The 20,851-nt window shown below is 50.9% G+C and overlaps 1 protein-coding gene across 1 annotated transcript in view; it reads right to left on the reverse strand.

The window, feature by feature from the left end:
- Nucleotides 1–4,500: 4,500 nt before the first annotated feature.
- Nucleotides 4,501–20,851, reverse strand: part of SGSM1 (small G protein signaling modulator 1) — a 34,521-nt gene continuing 18,170 nt past the window's right edge. Inside the window, exons 10-25 of the mRNA XM_010582263.1 lie at nt 18,991–19,058; nt 18,379–18,542; nt 17,720–17,849; nt 14,637–14,775; nt 14,187–14,251; nt 13,641–13,786; nt 12,873–13,001; nt 12,201–12,383; nt 9,723–9,794; nt 8,324–8,908; nt 7,996–8,120; nt 6,562–6,644; nt 6,088–6,197; nt 5,699–5,795; nt 5,111–5,278; nt 4,501–4,589 (exon numbers count right to left, since the gene is read on the reverse strand). Coding sequence (XP_010580565.1) covers nt 4,501–4,589; nt 5,111–5,278; nt 5,699–5,795; nt 6,088–6,197; nt 6,562–6,644; nt 7,996–8,120; nt 8,324–8,908; nt 9,723–9,794; nt 12,201–12,383; nt 12,873–13,001; nt 13,641–13,786; nt 14,187–14,251; nt 14,637–14,775; nt 17,720–17,849; nt 18,379–18,542; nt 18,991–19,058 — 2,353 coding nt within the window. The remainder of the gene's footprint in view (nt 4,590–5,110; nt 5,279–5,698; nt 5,796–6,087; nt 6,198–6,561; nt 6,645–7,995; nt 8,121–8,323; nt 8,909–9,722; nt 9,795–12,200; nt 12,384–12,872; nt 13,002–13,640; nt 13,787–14,186; nt 14,252–14,636; nt 14,776–17,719; nt 17,850–18,378; nt 18,543–18,990; nt 19,059–20,851) is intronic.

Consider the following 20,851-nt stretch of genomic DNA (forward strand, 5'->3'; position numbering starts at 1 on the left):
CAAAGACAACTTCTAAAGTGTTTACATGAGTAACACTAAAAGGGATAGGTACCAAGAGTTATTTGGTAGGTTGCATCAGCAAAGAAAAAAATCAGAAAGCTCAAATGCAGAAAGAGAATCCATTAGTAACTCCCTTGGGGGAACACAGGGCCAGGACACAAACATTCACTGTATTTAAACATACCGAGATTATCTGCAAGCTGAGCAGCTTTAACAAAAGATAAAGCGAAAACCCCACACCTCTGCGGATGCTCAGTGCGGGTGCAACACGAGTTGAAGAGTTGAACAGCTCAGCCCGTGGAGTCTGTCCTTCACTCAGGCTCAGCTCTGGAGCAACTTGGGAGCAGGGAATGCCGGCTGGGGGCAAGTGGGATGCAAACCTCACTGCACCCAGAGGAAGGATGCAGCAGTCTCAAGTCAAAAGGCACAGCAGCTCGAGTCCCTGATCCCACAGAGTGAACAGCAGCAGGCTAAAGATAGTCCCTGGCTTGTAATGCCATTGCACAGGGTGGATTTCAGCTGCACAGAGCTGCTGGGATGAGACATTCCTCTCCCTCAAGGAGCCAGACAAGATTACTGTATATGGGCAAGCGTTCCCCTGCGACAGGCTTCTCCCTCCACGGTAAACAGGCGATCCTCTGGCTGCACAGCTGGGAGAGATCTGTGCCATCTCGCAGGGCCACAAGGATTCACGCTGTTGGAAACTCAGAATAATGTTTTTATCTCGGGGCAATCTAGCAAAGGGGGCAGAACCAGGCAGGAGAAGGCCTATGAACAGCAGCACAACAAAAACTTTTGTTTAAATTTTAGTAGCTTTTAACCATCGAATAGATCTTGAGCCCCAGACTCCTGGTGGTGGTTCGCTCTGGGTCTCCACAAGCACATAAACCTGCCAGTCATACAGCAGCTGCCCCGGAGGCTGCTACTCACTGCAGCTTCTGATGAGATGCTCAAATTGAGCTGGGATCACATGTGGACAGGGGCTGTGGAAGGGCAGAGCACAGGGACTATCGCACACAGCCTATCCCTGACCTCCCACAGCTGCTGTCGTGCCCGCTCCCGTGCTGGGAGCACGGCGAGGGTCTGGCAGGATGGGCAGCCGGGGAACAGCACCATCCACCAGCGCAGGGCCTGGAAACTGTTCACGTGTCCTGTCTCAGACCTGCATGGGAACACAAAGCTGGACCTCCAAGTTCAGACTCGAGGTCTCACAGGAGTATTCGGGAGCAGACGGCCTTCGCTGGCTTTTGTACGAATTAGAGTAGAGCAGCGCGTGGGGGGCGCTGCCTGCGGCAGAGCTAGTCTGGATGAGCACTAGTTAGGAGAGCAGATCAGCTCCGCAAGTACTCTGTACAGGTCATGTGCTACTCCCTTCCTAACAAAACGGTACGACCAGCTGCAAAGGAGAATGACTTTAGTCCTAATTTAAATGACATACCATATTCTTTGGACTATCCCATTTCTTTGCAACCCACACCGAGCCTCAACTCTGCAACTGTTCTTACCCAAGCCAATCCCAGGGCAGGCACAAAACCCCGCACAGCTCGAGCAGGGGTCTGCTCCTGTGGACTATACTCAGCGCCATAGCTGGAACAAAGCTTTTTTTATTATTATGTTTTTTTCATCCTTTTTTTCTTCTTTTCCAGTTTTAAAGGCTGAACTAAAATCAAGCCAAGCTGAGGTCACGATGGTGGTTCTGCTCTGAGCTTCCTGTTGCCATACCAGAACAATTCTCACAGTACAGGGACAGCGACAGATTGGCACATCATGGAATAGGTGCTATAGAAACCACGCAGTTCTTAGAAGCAAAAGATTTCTTCTCCCCACCTCTCAAAAAATAACTCACTTAATTCACATATATTCTCTCTATACTGTATATATATATATTATATATAGACACAATTTTCTGGTAAACATTTACAAGATATTGTAAAGAACATTGAAAAGATATATCTCCATTTGCATAACAATGCACACTCACATACTTCAGTATACAAGGACACACAGTAATGTACAATCAATAAATAAATACCTTTTTCCCCCAGAAGTTATTCAAAAAACACTGCTATTGAGCGGCCCAAAGACACTCTCAGTTAATACAGACAGCAAATATTGTGCAGAATTTCTTGGCTGTTTTTGCTTAAAAACCAAGGAAAGAAAAACAGAAGCTTGAAAGATAAAGTGTCAGCGACATTGCTTGATAAGACTGTATTTAAGCTGACCTGTTGGTTCTTGTCCTTCAGAAAGGGGAGGAGAGAGCACTTCCCCTTTGGAGAATGTGATGCAGGCAGACTATTACCTGTCCTAGGACCTAGAGGGAACAGGAACAGCCTGGTAGGGAGTGCACAAGCTTTTCGTTCTGCTTTGGGGAAAGATGAAAGATTCACACAGTACTGGCAGATTTGAAGCTCAAATGCCTTTGTTTCCTGTGCTACTATAGACCAAGCACTCTTTGGAGATTTAATGCAGAAAATTGCTTCAAAGAATTTCCTAGATTGGTGGTACACATTTGCTTGTTGGGATTATGAGAAATGAAAGGCTCCCCATTGCTCTCACCCCCTGCTGCAGTCCTCTTCCCCAAAGGGTTCGGGATGCACTACTGTTCCCTTGTTTTTCTAGCTGCAACCTTCATGTCCCAGTACTGCAGAAAGACTAGCTGATTTGCTCAGAAACTGCAAACCGCTTCACCACGCTCTGCAGAACTTTTCTGAAGCAGCAGTCTTCTCTTCTGCTGATTTACATCTGTCTTTTTTCTGCAAGCAACATCTGACACATGCCACAAGTAAATACAAAACACAGTCAGCACAGACAGATGTTCCACAGAAGAAGGGAAGGGCCCCTTTTCCCTTCTGGTGAGCAGCACTCCAACAGCAAGAGAAGAGCAGGGCCTTATCTTGCAGAGGGGAGGAGGAGAGCACACACACATCACACATTGCATGGAGGGGGAACACAAATTTTTGCAGCAAAACTTGAGAGAAAGTACCCTTATAGAGAGCTACAAGCCAGCGTCTTCCTGGCTGCTGAAAGCACACATTCAAGGCAGCCTTCTGTGGCCATGACAAAGCCCTCCCTGGCTGAACTAGACCTACCAATAACCTATACCTCTCCTTTTCCTTTATTGTTTTTACCTGAGTTGAAAAATGAATCCAAACCCTCCGTAGCGCAGCCTTAGCATGACACAGCAGCTCAGCTCTCACGCTGGTAGTGCTGGAGAGGCACTTCATGCAGTGTGCTCCAGGGGCTGCAACACTGGAGAGCCACTGCAGGAAAAGTGGCCACAGAAGTGCATCTTCCAAAAGCAAAGACCACTCAGGGACCTTGGGTTATTTTCCTCTTCACAGACATGTGAAAGAAGCCCACCAAGACCTAACTGGAGACTTTCAGTGGACTTAGGGGGCTTTACAGCCAGCCCCAGAAGCACACAGAAAACCTGCAGGCACCAAGGGGATTGTTTGCACTGTCTAGCTTTGAGCAGCTGGTCTTTTAATTAATAGAGGAAGGCACCTTCAGAGGGAAAGTCAGGACAGTCACCGAAGTCGGGAGCTCTGACTTGCCTTCTGAGGAGCTCTCCCCTAACAGGGTTACAGAGGAACGACAGGGAGACCAGACTCCTAACACAAGCAGCTAGAGTAAGGCAGGTAAGAAAACCTCAAGTCTAGAGTTCCCAGAGGAGGTTAGGACCAGATTTTCCAGTGTTCAGAGAGCATTACAGAAGCTGGATTTTGAAAGAAAAACCCAATGCTGAATTTGGAGCTCTTCTGAAAATCCATCCAGAGCTGAAACTCTCGTGTGCTCAGATATTGTAGTAACAATGTCAAAATCCCAGGGAGAGAACAGAGCCCTAAAAAATAACTAAAGGGGATGCTATGCATCAAGGGACAAGATCAAAAGAAGAGGAATTTCTGTGATCAAAGTCCCTCTCTGTTACTGGCAGAACCTCATAATGTTAGTAAGAAACTGAGTACTAGCAGCATCCCTGTATTGCCCAGGCTTGCAGGGCTGGCTGGCTTCCCCGTGCCACAGGGTAACAGCTGTCCAAGGAAGCAGCTTTATTTCCTTGCAACAAAGGCTGTCGAGCCTGAGTCAGCCCCGAGGAGGGTTGGCAGCTCTGCCCTCCCAGACCCCGAGTTCTGACCTGGGATGCTGGCAACTGCCTCGGCAGTTGTGGTGGTAACCACACTCGCTGACCTTCTGCTGCAGCAAGGCGAGGAAGCGACTGCCTGAGTCCTGCTTCCAAAGCAAGTCCTTAGCAATAAAATGCAATTGTACAGATCTTTGGTTAAGTCACTGAAGAAGGCTGCGAAGATCTGAGCCAGGGCCCCTGGACCTAACACTGAACACAGCACTTGGAGAGCTAAGGGTACTTCCAGTTTAGACAGCAGCATGTGTCCAACTACCTTATTTTCACAGGTGTGGCACTTCGAGAAAAAGGAGAAGGGGAGGAAGCATTGAAGGGGAGTCCCGACTCTTTGTCTGGATGCCTCGTCTTCCCCATGTCCGTCATTTGTTCTCGATCAGAGTCTGGACTTTATAGACAAGGTCCCGAGCCAGCTTCAGGATCTGCTTGGTGTTGTGCCGCTCAGCCATTTCTGGAACATAGACAGAAGGAACCCAACAAAGAGGCTAGACCCGAGCAGCTTGGCATCTCGAGGAGAAACCCCAGCCTCACAGCTCTGTGCTTCTCAGCCAAGCTCCAGGCGGGAGCTGAAGCTGCAAACTCCTACCCAAGTTCCCAAGTACTATCCATCACAGAGACACCTTACTCTGAAGAGCCATCATTAACCAACTCATCTTGGGATGATTACAGCCAGCAGGAAGTACAACCTACGCTCACAGCTCCCTTCAAGCACAGCAAGGCGGGCTGTTGCCAGGGTGGCAGGGTGGCTTCCCCCAGGCACCACACCAGACCCCCTCAGAGCCTGACTGTTGAGGGGCAAGGGGTCTCTACCATCACGTTCCAAGTATCAGCATTGCACAACCATATACTGCTCTGTTTATTTTAAACATTTACCAGTATAGCCCAGATATGACTCTCTCTAGTAAGACAGACATGGGCTGCCTACATCTGAGCAGCTGCCACAAATTCAGCCCAAGAGAACACAAGCTGTACCGTTGAAAAACTTGATGATGTCTGTAAAATCCATGTTGTTCTCCAAGATTATGTCCCGGTACATTTCCACCAAAGCCAGGGCTATGAAGAGCACATAGTGTGCAGAGGAAACATGCGCAGCTGCCCAGATGGTCTCCCAGACGGCAAACACGTCATCATACACCAGCTCTGTTAACAGAGGAAAAAGCCCAGCAGTTACTACACCAGCCACGAGTTTACAATCATCCTGACTCACAGAGTTCACGGCAGCACTGGGAAGACACGCTGGGTGGTTTCTTCTCACAAGAACCTGTTCCAGTTGGAAGCAATAAGTAAGTAGAGACAAATATTCTGGCCTGCAGCAGGTGGCAGAGGCTTCAGGACACAAACCCGGTGGAGGCTCACCAGCAGCTCTGGAACAACAGGTTCTGTATCGAGACAGAAAAGTCAGCCACAAATCTACCAGGGAAAAGCAAAACAGGAACACATGGTAAAAAGTGAAGTTCAAACAACTGAAGTTGCAGAGTGTGTTGAGAAGCATGGAAGCTTGGCAGACCTTGCCTTCTCTCCCCACTTTCTGGTCTCAGCTGCCTCCCTCCCAGCACACACCTCTCTTGAAGTCCAGGAGAAACCACCGGTAGCAGAAGTAGAAATGAGTGTAATCACCATTCTGGTGCATCAGCTCGAAGAGCTCAGAGTCCAGAATCTGCCAAGAAAAGCAAAAGGAAACTCAGCAGCGCACGCCAGAGGCACCAGCCATTCCTCTGTCTGCCTTCCTCCATTCCCACTGCTCTCCTACCACACCATCTTCCTCCCAGCTTCTCCCTCCTTTGCAATCCTGGCACACGTTACTCCCAGGCTGTCTTTACAGCCCCCTGCTCTCCCTCCTGCTTCCCACCACTGAAAGCTCCTCTCAGCCCCTCTGAGACACCCATCCCAAGAACGGCTTTACCCTTCTGGTTTGAGAGGCTGCCGAGCCTGTGCCAGGACTCCCCCACCTGGATCAGAGATCTCATGTTGGCAAAGTGGGTGTCCATGGCTCCTCCGTGGGGGAAGTTCTGATTCATCCTCTTCATAAGCTCGGTGAAACAGCTGAAAGCCAGAGCCTCTGTGCAGAGAATAGAGACAGCCACTGCTTGGTTGCACAGACACTGCTGCATCTGGACCCGCATCACCACACCCCGCCATCCACCCACAGCAGGAATATCCCTCCTTGCTCCACACACAGTGTCAGGGGCACACAGCAGGGACTGGCTTCGGAAAGATAGCTCATGCTGCAAAAAGTACACGCTGTCCCCAGGTTGAGCTCCCAGGAGTCAGAGACCATCAAGTACAAATGTGATCCTGCCACCAGCTGCTCCACATCTCTGAGCATGGGACCCTCCCACTGCAAAGGGCTACCACCAGCCCAGCAGATCCCCCCATACACTCCCACAAAAGTGTGGGGACAGCGCAGCAGAGCACCCACTCACCATCATCCAGGATGACCAGGAGAGGGGCTAGCAGGTCACACATCCCCTGCACATAGCCAATCTCAATGTGCTGCCAGATGTAGCTGCGTGAGAGAGCAAGAAAGGTGGCCCGTGAGCCTTCCCCGTGCCACACATGAGTGCCACAGCCTGCCACCTCGCTTGGCCTGCCTGCCTCTCTTCCTGGGATGCTGGCATTTCCTACATGCTGCCACCAATGCTCAGCAGCAGGCAGGGCAAATCAGACCTGTTTATTCTGTTACACCTGTGCTCCATTCCTCTGCAGCCTGCCTGTAAACGATTAAGTTCCCGTGTTGACTTGCAGGTAAGCCATGCATGGCACAGCCCTGGATCAACACCCTGCAATGTTGATCCAGGGCTATGCTATGGCCATTGCATGGAAATCAGTGCAAGGAAAAGTGAAATAATTTTTGCTTTTGCACAGCAAGGGGAAGGTGGTTGGTCAAAGGGCAGAGACTGATAGAGTTTGTCAATTTATCTCTCATTCTCACCCTTCCCCCTCAATTCATCCTCTTGGCGCTCTCTGCATGATATTGCCTGCTTCACCTCACTGGACCCAGTCTCCCAGGAAGCAACCAGCCCTGCAGAGATATCTTCCCATATTTGGTAGCGAGTCAAAATGTGTTCAGAGAGGACTCAGATCCACTGCTGGCACAAGGGAATAATCTTTTCCATCCTGCCCACTAGTTTTCCAAAATCTGCTGTATTGTAGGTCTCATCTCAGCAGAGATCTCCAACTCTGGCTGTTAGATAAAGTGACAGCTCTAATGAAATAGCACCTTCTCCTCATATTTGCAAGATGAGTAATAATATTTCAGCCTTCGCTGCCCTGAAGCAGCCGCAGCTGCTGAGCTGGAGCTCATTTGAGTCCGTGAATGTCACACAGCAACCTCTTAGTCACAGGGACTAAGCAAAGAGAATCAGAAACGCACCCAGGTATTGCTGTCTCCTGGGTTCTTGGGTAGGCATTAACCACTCGGTCGCTTCAGGCACTTCCTCATTAGCACTACAGCTCTGCAGGCTGATCCTCATTAAAACATTTTCCAGACATATTCCAGAGAGCAGGTGGGCTGCGCTGAGTTCAGACCACGGGGCAGCATGCCTGGGCAGCCCCAGGGAGCCCTCTGCGTTGGCCAACAACCCAGACACACGGCAGTCACGGGGCAGAGCAGCACAAGGCAGGACGGCTGGACTCCTCGGTCTGGTAACCGTGAGGTCCTTGGACCTGTGGCCCCAGTTCTGGGACGATGAGGGGATTTGGGGGAGGAAATCAAGGAGGCAAAACTCAGTAACCAGAACAAAGTTTGAGGCTGCAGCCTCAAGGTGAATTCAGGAAAACCAGCCACCAGCGTCAGGAGCCTGCTCCCATCACACGGAGGGCTGGCAGGCGCCCACCCTTACCCCCACAGCTCCCACCTGCACATGATGTTGCGGAGTTTCTCCAGGTTGGCAGGGGTGAAGTACCAGTAGTTGCGATCACACCGCTGCACGTCCTTCTCAATGCGGTGCAGGTTCACCGTGTACATGTCCAGTAGCTCTGGCTGCCCAAAACAAAAGCAAAGCCGATTTGTTTTTAAATAGAAACCAAAAAGGAAGTTGCAAGGGCAACAGAGCGACAGGGCAGAGTTTGGGTGAAAGGTGGAGAGCCCCTGTACACCCAACTGCAGGATTAGCACAGGGCAAATGCAGGTTAATAGTGAGGCACCCAGGAAGAAACCCATTCGGTGAACAAGTCCATACTTACAGAGTAGGTGACACCGGTCGAGGAGACAGCAGACGCTTCACTGTTGGCCAGATCAGCTACAGCCAGAGAATCCAGCTGTGGGTACAAACTCTCCATCTCTGGCTCCTCGGAGAGATTATCTTCACTCTCCACCAAGCTTTGCTTTTCAGCCTCGCTGTCTGCCCAGCTCTCTACCACAGTCAGGGCCACAACGTCACGATCATGCAGGACCCTTGCCGAGCTCTCACCCATGGGAACAAAGTCCACGCTTCCACCAGTGGGAAATACACCTTCCAGGCTGTCTTGGCCCTGCAGCTTCTCCTCCTGCTGGGCACCATCCTGGTCCTGTGGACCTGGCATGTCAGACCCACCAACCTTTCCCTGAGAGCTGGCTGAGGATTTGTTGGTTTCCAGGGCACTGTCCTCATTGCTGAAGCTGCGCTCTGAGAATCCCGAGGCGATGGAGAAGTTCTGGGAAGAAGGGTGGCCAGAATCAGGGGAACACATGCCGTTGGGAACCGTCCCGTTGGGGATCTTGCTTTGTTTGCCATCTTCCAGCTGAGCATCTGCTTCAGTCTGTTCCACTTCATCAACAGATTCAAACACCTGCAAAGCACGAGCAGAGCACCATGTGAGAGCGAGCAAACCCCCTGCATTCAGCAAACTGTTGGGAACACAGGCATTATGTCCCCAAGAGCTGCATTCAGCGGTTTAACTGCAGCTCTTAGGGACATAATGCCCATGTTCCCAACAGTGGGGAGGGAGGAAGATCTGGTCTATATGTGCAGGGCTTATACAAGCAACCAGTGGAAGAAAGCTCAGAGGACTTGAGGGCATTTTAACTTACTAGTGCTCTGCCTGGCTGTGGCTCCATATCTTCATTATAGCCAGAGACTACTTCAGCCTGAGCATCTAGCTCTCTGTCCCATTTTAACTAGACTCTTGGAGGAATTTCTGGGCACAGTCCTCAGCCTTTAGGTTCCCCTGCCTGGATTTGGCAGGTCAGTGCTCAGTTATTTGCGCAACTCGGAGCCCACAGTCCCTGCTCCAAAGGACTACGCTTTACTTAGCATAATATATTGGGCAGAATGTCATTTAAACAGGTTGGTTAAACACATGGTTACTAACATACGGAGCAGCCAAGGGCCCTCAAGTGTGAAGGCCACACAGGGGTTGGTCCTTTGAGCCTGGGCAGAGCAGGCTGGTGAATATTAAACATCGCCAAGCAGTGCACAGTTCTGACCTTAGTGGCTCCAGAGGCAGGTTTGCGAGTCATTTACCTCCTCCAGCTACCGCTTCTGTTTGCCAGAAATCATTACAGTTATTGACTAGTGATCAGCCCAAGCCAGGGCAGGGAGCCATATGTTGTTGGGTGGCTGGTGTCTGAACAAGCAAGAGGGGACAAAGCGCTGCTGCTCACCTGCGTGCTGGAGCTGGAGTCGCTCTGCAGCCGGGCATGATTCTGTTGGCCAGAGCTGCAGCTCTGCGAAGACTGCAAGAGAGAAGGAAACGGCCAGTGAAAAGGCAAAGAGCATGGTGTCTGGAGTGGGGGGAGGCTCATGCCACACTATCAGAGGTGGGCACATCTGCATGTAAAGAACAAGCAGAAAAGGCATCCAATAAATTCTCATATTTGACCCATGAAAGATGTTCACATCACATCAACTCTGTTGTGCAGATTTGTCACAAGCATGGCACCCTGCCTCAGCCTGCCACTGACATTTACTGCAGGAGAAGATGACGAAAAACAAAGTCCCAGGCCAATCCAGTTGTTCAAACACGGTATGTTTGGGTCTGAAAGAAACTGCTCTCTTCTGGCCTTCAGAGAGGTCACGCTGTCTCCCTGGAGTGCAAATTTCTACAAATCTCTGTCCTAATTTGGCAGCAATGCAGCTCACCCCATCTTAGTTTACATAAACGATGAAGTCACAGGCTATAAAACAATCCCTCCAAGCATATTAATGTTTTTTTTCCTTTTCTTAAAGGACAAATATTGATGTTACAAGCCAGACTCAGCCAAGGCAGCCCCTCTAAAAGTCAACAGCACCTTTTTCTGGCTTCCAGTTCAAGCACAGAAGGAAGCATCGGGCTTTGCAGCAACCAGTTCAGAGCTCTGCCTCGTGGATTCCCTCTGAACAACGAGTCTTCACTAAAGAGCAAGTTCTCCGTGTTATCTGAGTCGCCCCTGCGCCAGGCTTGTTGTAGCACAGGAGCCTGCAGCTGCTCACACTGCACCCAAGTTGGGATGTACAGAGCATTGCAATGACATCACACACAAACAATAGGGTTTTAAGAAAACACAGCACTTTCAGAACAGCAGCAGGAGTTGTCCCCACCCTAGTATTGTGGGTGTTTGTTGGGCAGGGCTCTGATGGACAGAGGAAGGGCGACAGTTTTCCTCCATTACCATGGAAGCATTTTACAACAGGAAATTTCAGGATGAGATGGGAAAAGGGTAAACCTTTGCATGTATTGACTCTGCCAGCTCCCCTCCCAGGGCATGTTCCCAGAACAGGCAGGCATGGATACAAAAGAACCACAGCAAAGATGTGGAATGATTCCTGGGGCTTCAGCAACACCGACCATGCAGCCGACCTCCGCTCATCCCCTGCAAGACCTCTGTCATCCAGCTCTTTCACACAGACCCCGGTTCAGACTTGCTTTCCCTGCATCTCTCCATCTCTGTACACACACATAGCCTGCATAGTTGGGGCTGAGCTGATCTCTTTCCAAAAGCACCCACACAAACTCCCCAGAGGAAACCAGATGAAGTCTCCAGTGCTGCACCTACCAGCTCTTTTCAGTTTGGCCTCCGTTCACCGCTGGTGCAGCAGTGCGAGGTCAGATAACCCAGCACCGCTCGCTCTGCTGTGCTGTTCTCCAAGGACAAAACCCACACAGAAACACTCCCTGGACTCTGTTCCCAGGACTGCCTTTCCTTTAACAGGCTTTTCCCTCCACACCCTTTGGTTTGGGCTGTAGATCTAACTCCTCACTGCACTGCTAAAAGCCAGTCCCATGGAGCTGTGTGCCAGGGCCCAGCTCTGTCCCAGATCTGTCCCACAGTGGCACGGTGTACCGAGGCTGGCCTGAGCCCTGGAGGCTCCTTCACAGCCAGTCCTAGAGCCACCCCGCTCCTGCCCACAGGCAGCGGCCCAGGCTGCTTCTGTGATGGAAGAGGGAGCCAAGCCACCAACTGACCTGTTTCACAGCCCCTCAGTGCCAGAAACATGGTCCTCCTCCCTCCCCCTACTTCAACACTGACTTCCATGGAGCTAATCCTGATGTGCACCAGTTTGTACCTGAGTGCAAACCAGGAAGCGAATACTTCTTTTCCTCCAGAAATACCCACAAGGAAAATTTCACAGGACTGGTGAGAGCATCTTGGTTTGGACACGCAGCTCCACAAATGAATTCTGGCATCCTGGCTGACCCACTGCCCTCTGCCAGGACCCCCTGCCCTCTCCCAGCTGCCCCTGGCTTTCAGGCCCTCTGTGCCCAGCACCCCTACCCAGGGTCACAGATGCAGAGCTGTTCAGTGCCACTGCGGATACTGTGGCTGCAAGAACCAAAGCCAGTTTATTAGACCTCCAATACATCACTCAGGCTGCAGACCAAAACCTCTCAGTCAGTGCAGTACCACACAGTATGGAAACTGGGGTTGTACTGCAGGAGATGCCCGCTCCCAATTTCTAAACATTCTGGAAGACCAGACGAAAGAAAACAGGTAAGAAAGCTCCAGTCCTAACTTGCGCGGATTACAGTGAGCGACGAGGCACACAGGCAGGTAGACATCAGGGAAGGAGGGTGAGCAAGAGCTGTCTCCATCCCTCCCTGTAGCACAGGCCAACACGGAGTCGAGCTGGGCACAGCCCTCCCCGAAACCCCCCGCCCTCACCTCACTGCTGATCGTCGAGTCCCTGTGCATCATTCTCTGAATGTGGGAATCCAGACTGGCCCCGGAGGAGCATTTGGCCAGAGCTGCTGCGTGTGACTCCTTCTCCCGCTGCCGGACGATGGCTTCGCAACCCAGCCACTCCGCCATGGTGTGCTCATAGCAGGTGCGGATCTGGTCGTCAGCCTGCAGCATTTAAGAGACAGAGGGTCTTTGAACGGCTGTCCCCTGAAGAGCCCAGAAACCAGCACCTCCTGCATCCCCCAAACAGCCCTGCACAGAGAAATGCATGCTCATATTAACCCTGGCTAGATGGGACATAAAGTCACCTATCTCCTACACAGTGCCAGCCAGAGCCTGCCTCACAAAACCTTGCAAAAATTAGGACAGAAAAATGACCATCCATCTCCTGCCTGCCTTGCAGAAGTGTGCAGGGCACTGAACATAAGCAGCCAGCAGCTGCACAGGGGAGCATTGAGCTTGGTCCTATCAATTCCTGCTTATCTGAGTCTTTCTCCCACCTCCTATCTACAGCCGCAGTACAAAGGGGACACGACACCCAGTGGGGTTCACAGGGTGGACTCCGGCTGGCATAGACACTTTAAGCTGTGAAATATCCAGGGCACATCAATGCAATACAGCAGGCTGCTGAGCTGGCAGCACGCCCATACCAACCTCCTTCCTTTCTGCCTCCGTCATCCCAAACTGATAATGGCCCAAAAGGAAGGGCCAGACAGTCTTCCTGATCTCGTGCTGGATCCCACCATAGTAGATCAGCCGCAGCAGCTCCTGGTCCTCGTAACTCTGTGGGAATAGCTCTGAGTCAGCACACAGACGCAGCCAGGACCACAGCCCATCAGCTGGCAGATGCAAGGGCAACCCCAGCCCAGCCATGCTGCCTTTCAGCACCCAGAGTGCTGCCCAGATGCTGACCACCCGCAAACTTGCTGCCCATTCATTGCAGATGCTCTCTCAGATCTCCACTTGGGCTTAAGCGCAGCCAGAGGCCCCTGCGGATGGACATTTTGGGAAACACTGGCTCACCACAGCCAGAAAGTGGCCCAAAGTCACTCAAGGTCACTGCTGTGCCTCTGAGCCCTGGCAGCACGTCAGGACTGCAGCACTCAGTGGTCACAGCTCTCCAGCTATTCTGCTGTAACAGCATGCTGGGACCCCCCTCAAGACGACAGTAGTCAGGGTGACAGACACTGCTGCAGTCAGGCTCTGAACAGAAGCGTGCTAAAAGGAGCAGCCTTCATTCCCGAGCTTCCACATGTCAAGGATTAGGAGCCCCAGGCTATGTGCAGCCTGGGGCAGGCTGTGTGACTTCTCAGTGAACTTCTCAATTTGCTTTACCTTACCATGCTATGACCACTTAAGTGACGCTGCCCTGGACATCTCAAGCCCACCACAACTGGCATATCCCAAGGGTCTTGGCCCTACCGTGCTGTCCTGCAGGTATCTCTGCCATATGTCCACAGTGAGTCCTGAGCTGGCATTGCAGGGCACATCAGGAGACACGATGTTGTGGTGAACCAATGCAGACAGGTGGGTTCGCACCGTGGAGAGGTGTCTGCAATAGGCCAGCCCTGCATCAGGCAGAAGCAAACATTCAGCCAAGGAACTCAGGGAGCCATGAGGATGAAGTGCGGGAGAAAGCTCTGGTGAATCTGGTCCCTGAAGGAGACCCTCTGAAGCCACATCCAGCCTAAGCAGTAAAGCAGGGAGTCTACTGGGACGACAGGTCAGTATCTCATCCTGTTGTACCACCACCACTGCTGCTCGCTGGGCTTGAAGTCCGAGGATCAGAGTTCAGATGTTTGCTCCCAATCCTGAGCACGTGTAAATAGGGCCCTGCATGCAACAGACTGGTCCCAGTACCCTTGGCCACTGCCCTACTGCCTCAGCACCACTCCTAGCCCAGAGCCCAGAACCTTATCCCTTGCCCATCACACATCTCAAGGCATCATGGATGTGACAAGTACTCACAGCCATAGAAGGCCCGGGAGAGGATTTGGTACTTCATATTGTCACACAGAAGCTTCAGCGGAGCTCTGCCAATAAAAACATATCAGATGTGAGGAGAGGAAATGCTCCAACGCATTCCCTCAGCCCCTGCTTTGATCTGACTGTGCCAGCTTTGCCTTCAGAGGTGCACCACGGGACCTCTGCTCAGCTTGAGAGCAGCAATTCTTGCTGCCAGGACGTGACCACAGAGCAGCTGAGATGTCCCAGGTGAGGGGACAAGCCTCACTTCATGCTGAACACATCCCACTGGCACCTGCAAATGGTCCTTAGACAACCGAGCTGAGTGTCAGGCTGGAGACATCACTTGCACCATAATTGCTCTAGTTGAGCCATTCAGCTGGACTTTCACTTGTAACCTTTGTTTTATTTTACCTGTGTTTCTCAAAGCAAACAGCAATAGAGCCATCATACCTTTCGTGGCTGCAGCCGTTGGATGGCCCACCGTCAGAGGAGCCACTCTGAGAGCAGGAGGAGCAGGAGGACTTGCGAGTGCTGGGTTGCCACATGGGAGGCAGACCAGCACCCGGTGTGTCCATCAGGTCCTGGGGCACTGTAAGAAGGCAGAGAGAGGAGCATCAGCTACTGTCTGGCACTGCCCCTGGAGTCAGGTGAGCCCAGGGGGGGTCAACAGAGATGAGAGCTTTGATTAGCAAATGCAGCATCCCACATTCTTCCCAAGGAGACTCCAGCAACCAGGGAGGACCCACACCAGGTAATCACAGCACCAGCACTGGTGAGCTCAGGAGAAAGGAAAGGAAACAAAGAGCACTGATGAGAGAGAGTGAAAGAAAACCATCTGCTAATTAACTACGGTGCCTTCAGCAAGCTAATCTTAAACTGCTGCGTGCCAACCAATGCAGAAAACAAAAGCCGAATCCAGAGAGACTCGAGAAAAGGGGCTGCAGCAGACTGTCAGAGAGATGAGAAAAAACATGACTGAAATCAACCGCTGCTCCAGGAAGAGTGGATCACCGGAAGGAAAAAGCCCCCATCTCTCCAACGTAAGGATCCCAGCCAAGATTCAGGGAAAGAAGGGAGCATCCAAATCACAAGACAGGAGATAAAGACTTTGATGAAGAGGCTGAGAGGGACAGCAGGAGCAAGTAGCTCTTCATGTTGTCACTTGCTAAATCCCTGCTTAAACTCGGAAGTGTTACTGCAACGGCCTCGGATCCTGCTCAGGTACCGCCCCGCAAACTGGCCAGGCGCAGGGCCAGTGCAAGGGGAATGTGCAGCCCCGAGAGCCGAGCAGCCCCCACGCTGAGCAGCTTGGCTGCTGCCTGGCCTGGAATGGCCCCTGCCCTTTGGTCTTGGGCATCCCTAGGAAAAGGCCATGATGATGAAGGTGAACTGCAGGATACAGAAAAAGATTAATGGAGAATAATTCTATCTGCTCCTCCCTGGAAATTAAATCGTAGTAGAAATTCAAGCTTCCAGCTGGGAGCAGGCTTCCTCACTTGCCCTTGGTCTCACTGACTCTCCCTGCTAGTGATATTGATACTAGCAAGAAAAATGTTGAAATATTCCTATTTCCCTCATATTGAGCAGGTGCTGATGGGTCAGTGACAGTCAGCAGTGACAGGGGACACCTCTGCAGGAATTGTCAAGTGACAACACAGGCAAGCAGCAGAACCAGACACGAACGACAGCTGCATTACACCGATGCTGAGTGGCCCCCAGAGCGGCAAGGGGAGGTCGGGACGTGATGGGGAGACTCGGAAACCATTTAGGAATCACAACCATCTTGCTTGCAGCTGGAGTCCTCACGATCTTCCCTCTCATAGCAGTGATGGAGATCACAGACACAAGGAATGGATGAAAATTACCATTAATGGTAACTAGAGACACAGAGAGAGGACAAGGGCACAAATGAAAAGGGAGAAAGAAAGAATCTGTAGAGAAGAAAGAACTGACACAGTTCAGCCCCCCTCTGGGCAGGTCCACAGGAACTGCACAGACTTTGATGATGCCAGCTGAGGAGATTGCAGCAATTCATTTCACAGAAAAGTTGGCCCCCAGCATGGAATTTTAAGGGGTAGATCAAAAGGAAGCTACAGAAAGGAGCATCTCTACCTGCTGTTTTAGCCTCAATCAGATTTTTATCTGACTCACTGAATTGTGTTAGTCAGCTAAAGGCAGGAAGAACTAAGTATAATCTTAACGGATGTTATGAAGGAGTCACAGGAGATGTGATTGCCCCCTTCTAGCCTCAAGAATATAGGAACAAGTTTTGATCAACTTTCATAGCTTTTTAAAAGCACTCCATGAGTCTTCTATTACACCCTTGGGTTTCCCCCTTATCATAGAATCATACAATGGTGTGGGTTGGAAGGGGCCTTAGAGGTCATCTAGTTCCAACCCCCCTGTCATGGGCAGGGACACCTTCCACTAGACCAGGTTGCTCAAAGCCCCATCCAACCTGGCCTTGAACACTTCCAGGGATGGGGCATCCACATCCTCTCTGGGCAACCTGTTCCAGTGCCTCACCACCCTCACAGTAAGGAATTTTTTCCTAATATCTTACCTAAATCTACCCTCTTTCAGTTTAAAACCATTACCCTTGTCCTATCACTACATGCCCTTGTAAAAAGTCCCTCTCTGGCTTTCCTGTAGGCTCCCTTTAAGTACTGGAAGGCTGCTCTAAGGTCTGCCGGGAGCCTTCTCTTCTCCAGGCTGAACAACCCCAACTCTCTCAGTCTGTCTTCACGGGAGAGGTGCTCCAGCCCTCTGATCATCTTCGTGGCCCTCCCCTGGACCTGCTCGAGCAGGCCCATGTCTTTCTTATGTTGGGGGCCCCAGAGCCAAACACAGTACTCCAGGTCATCTACAATGTTCCCAGATGTCAAAAAAATTGTTCTTAGTATCCCACAGAAGAGTGAGGACAAACATACAGTGACTTCAGCCAAGCACATTGTTCAGAGCATTCACAACCAGGCATTAAGAGAGATTTCTGGTTTGGTGAAACCATCAGCATCCTCTCCTTTGCCCTGTGAGCTAGGGAGCGAAGACACATGGGTCAAGCCTGGCCGTACACAGAGAGGGGTGCAGTAACCTCTTCTTTGTGCTGCAGAAGCAATGCTGAAGGAACATAGCTGGGTTTAATGCAGCACTTGCCGAGTTGGCCTGGTGACAGCAAGAGAAGAATCAGTCCTGGAGGCTTGTGATGGTGAGAAGTGACCCCTAAGGAATGCGACCAAAGTGAACCTTACTACTGAAATTATGCACAAGAATTTTTTTTCCAACCATTAAGGCAGTCGTGGCCTGTTGTGCAGCTGCAGAAATGAAGGACTCAGTAGCTAGTGAAAGGTTAAACAAAACAAAAAACCCCAACCCACACATGACATTGAATAAAAGGCAGTACTGTTACAAGCAAAGCCCATTTCTCTGGAACCATTTCCTGGTGCGAATTGCCATGTCCCTGTCAAGGCTACATCCCTGGCTGCTCATAGACCCCATGATAACCCACCTGAAACACTCTCTGCCAACGCACTCACCAAATTCAGATTGCGTTCCTGGGTAGATTATTCTGAAAACGTAATCTGTGGCTTCATCATCTTCCTTGTCGGATGCAGACTCGGAGGAGCCCTGGGGACTTCGCTTCCTCAGCTTGGGAAACACCTTCCCCTAGGTGAACAAAACCTGCTCTTCACAAGCCACCCCACGCCTGACCATGCAGGCCAGCGTGGTCGCTGCCTCGCTTGCCAAACTCCTGCCTAACAAGAACAGGCGCTTCCTCAGCCCAGATGACGTTTGCACATTCCCTGTGCTGGAGCAGCCGTTGGATTAAGCTTTCAATTACGTGGTGAATATATAACCCTGTTTGTGCACAGGGTATGTATAACCCACGCAGCACAGCCAGGTCCGTGAGAACCAAACCTGCCTCATGGCCAGCACTCCCATACCACCTCCCTCCTGATTTGCCTAGAAGGGTCTGTTTAGCTGGTCAAGGCCACAAGCTAAACCAAGCTGCCATGTTTCAAGCCCATCTTGGTTCTTAGTTTAGGGAGGAGGATTGTTTAAAATGCAGCAGCCACTAACGTCAGGCAGAAGAGTCCTCCCCATTGGCTCTGCTCTGAAATACTCCACAAGGGAACACCTGCAAGAACCCGCAGTGCTGTGGGCTCAGGAACAAGCCCAATTTTGGGGTGCTTACCTTTCCCCGCTGAGACCAGAGGGGTGGATCCAGCTGCCCATGGGGCAGGAGGCCATTCTCCAGGCAGGACAGGAACTGGAGTAAGTGCCCTCCTCTGGGGAACCGCAGCGGGGGTCTCTGAATCCCATCCTGGCTCACCAAGACAACAGTTCCACCACTGTCTACTATTAGCAATAGTGACAACAGAGAGAAGACACAGACATGAACATGGGAAACGTTACCAGTCAAAAATGCAGAGGGCAGGAAAGAAAACTCAGGGAATTGTCTTTCTGGTATAGAAAAAAAAAAAAAAAAAAAGACTTTTTCCCTTGTTTGGGTTCTTCTCTAAGTCCATTACAAGTCTGGGGCTCTGGAGAAGGCTTGCCTGGGAGATCACACCCTTGAAAACCACAGAGCATTGCTCTGCAGGGAGCAATCCCCAGCCAAGCACTACAGCCAGGAGCTGGCTTAAAGGTTTTTCTACAAGGACTTACATAGTAGTGACCACCCAGAGCTCTGGACATCTGCCCTGGAGCTGAATCAGAACATCCCCATAAGGGCACTCCCCAAAGATGTAATGAAGCAAATGTCAGGGTGATAACACCCTCCAGCAGCCCCCCACTCTGGCCTTACCTTGCTGGTGACAGTGCAAATAGACGATCTCCTCCAGGCGAATAGTCATGGCATAGTCCCAGTACACACTGGAACAGAGAAAGAGAGGAAGTCATGAGCTTCAGGGATGCAAAAGGCTCTGTTTCTATTCACATCAGCTCCAGATCCTGCCTCCAGCTATCCTGGCACCAGGGGAAGCTACAGAAAGGATGAGGTCCCAGCAGCAGTGCAACTGCCATGAAGCCAGCCTAAGCAAGTGACAACATCCCTCCAGAACCAGTAACTGTCCCAGCCACTACAGCTCAATCAGGGCAAGTCCAGTCCCACCTGCCCCGGGCTGTTTCTCTGTCTTCACATTGTTCCCAGATACGGACAATGTGCCCGTGGATCCTGGCAATTGCCAGGGACGTGGAGCCCTGCAGAGCTGAGCACTCACCTCTGGGCACCACGGAAAGGACTCCCTGCCCTGCTGCAGTGCTAGGAGAACACCATGAACCTGGTAGGAGCAGCCCCGGAGCCCCAAGGGAACGCACAGTGCAGTCCAAGCCTGGGCTGCTGCTCTGCTGAGCTCCTGTCCCCAAGGGAGGGGGAAATAAACCCTCGTAACTTGTGGGTTTTTCAAAGCTGAAAATAGATTTAGTCTCAGTTGCTTCTGTTTGAGAACTGTGCTCCTTTAGCAACGGCACCTCAAGGTGACTGAGCAAATCCAGAAAATGCTGGAGAGCTTCTGGTCACCAGGCAGGGCAGAAGGCCAGACAGATGCCAGGAGGAAGTCAGGGAAGGGGGTGTCTCCAGGAGACATGTTGTCTCACTCAGGGTTTCCTTTCTGTGGAGAGCATTAGCAAAAGCACTGCTCTCTGAGGTTGTCAGCATTTAATAACATCCTACTTCTTTTCAACAAAGCAAATTTCCAGATTTTGAGCAGCATTATCTGCCACTTCACAAAAACAGCACTTAAAATAAAGGCCTGATAAAATGGCTCATGAAGACAGTTAAGGACGGGAAGGGGTGCATGAGAGTCATTCCTTGAAGATTCATACTTACTTTGCCATCTGACTCCTCTCTTCCTTGGTCACATCTTGACACTGGAAAGTTTTAGAGCTTAGGCTGATGCCCAAGTCAAGAACTCGGAAAAGTAGTGTAGAGATGAAAATAGCATTTTAGGGGGAGGGTACCAGGCATAATGGAATGGCCCAAGGGCCAAGAAGAAAGGAGATGAAAAGAACACAGGTAAACAAACCCCAAAAAACTACAACTGCAAATAAACAAAACTGAGAACAAGTTTTGCTGAAGAAGATCTTTACCCTAGGTCAAAGAATCAGTGTCCTAAACACTCCAGCTTTCCTGAAGCGTTAGCTGGTGGAAAGGGATTTTGTTTGCTTTGTTTAATTTCTCAGGCAAATTGGGACCTGGCATGATTCTGTAGTTTGTTAAAAGGATTGCAGCTATCAAGAGAAATGCCAGTAGTCCATCAGGCAATCCCAGGCAAAAGGGCATGGCAATACACCTTGTCAAGCAAACTAAGCAGACTTCAGGCTGCCTGGAGGAACAAGCTCCAGGGACTCTGTTAAATCCAAGGGACTTTGAATACCTGCACGCAGGGTCAGCTGCAGACTGCACCAAAACAGCACTACAAAATGGCACACACTCTGTTACCCAGGTATGATTATCTGGGAACTGCTCATGTTCCCCCTCTCTGCCAATACTCTTCCCGTGTTTATGAGCTTCTCAGTTCCCCAGATTAAAATAATCACAATAAACCTGAAAGCACTGTGTAGGGTGTAGAGAGGGCATTCTCCTGAGAAAATCCCTGAGGGCAATAAATGAAACCACTTTGCATCTTTCAGAACAAGCACCCCCCAGTTCCTTTGCTGAACACTTC

The sequence above is a fragment of the Haliaeetus leucocephalus genome, unplaced genomic scaffold, assembly GCF_000737465.1.
Source record: "Haliaeetus leucocephalus isolate CR32 unplaced genomic scaffold, Haliaeetus_leucocephalus-4.0 Scaffold840, whole genome shotgun sequence".
Lineage (NCBI taxonomy): Eukaryota > Metazoa > Chordata > Aves > Accipitriformes > Accipitridae > Haliaeetus > Haliaeetus leucocephalus.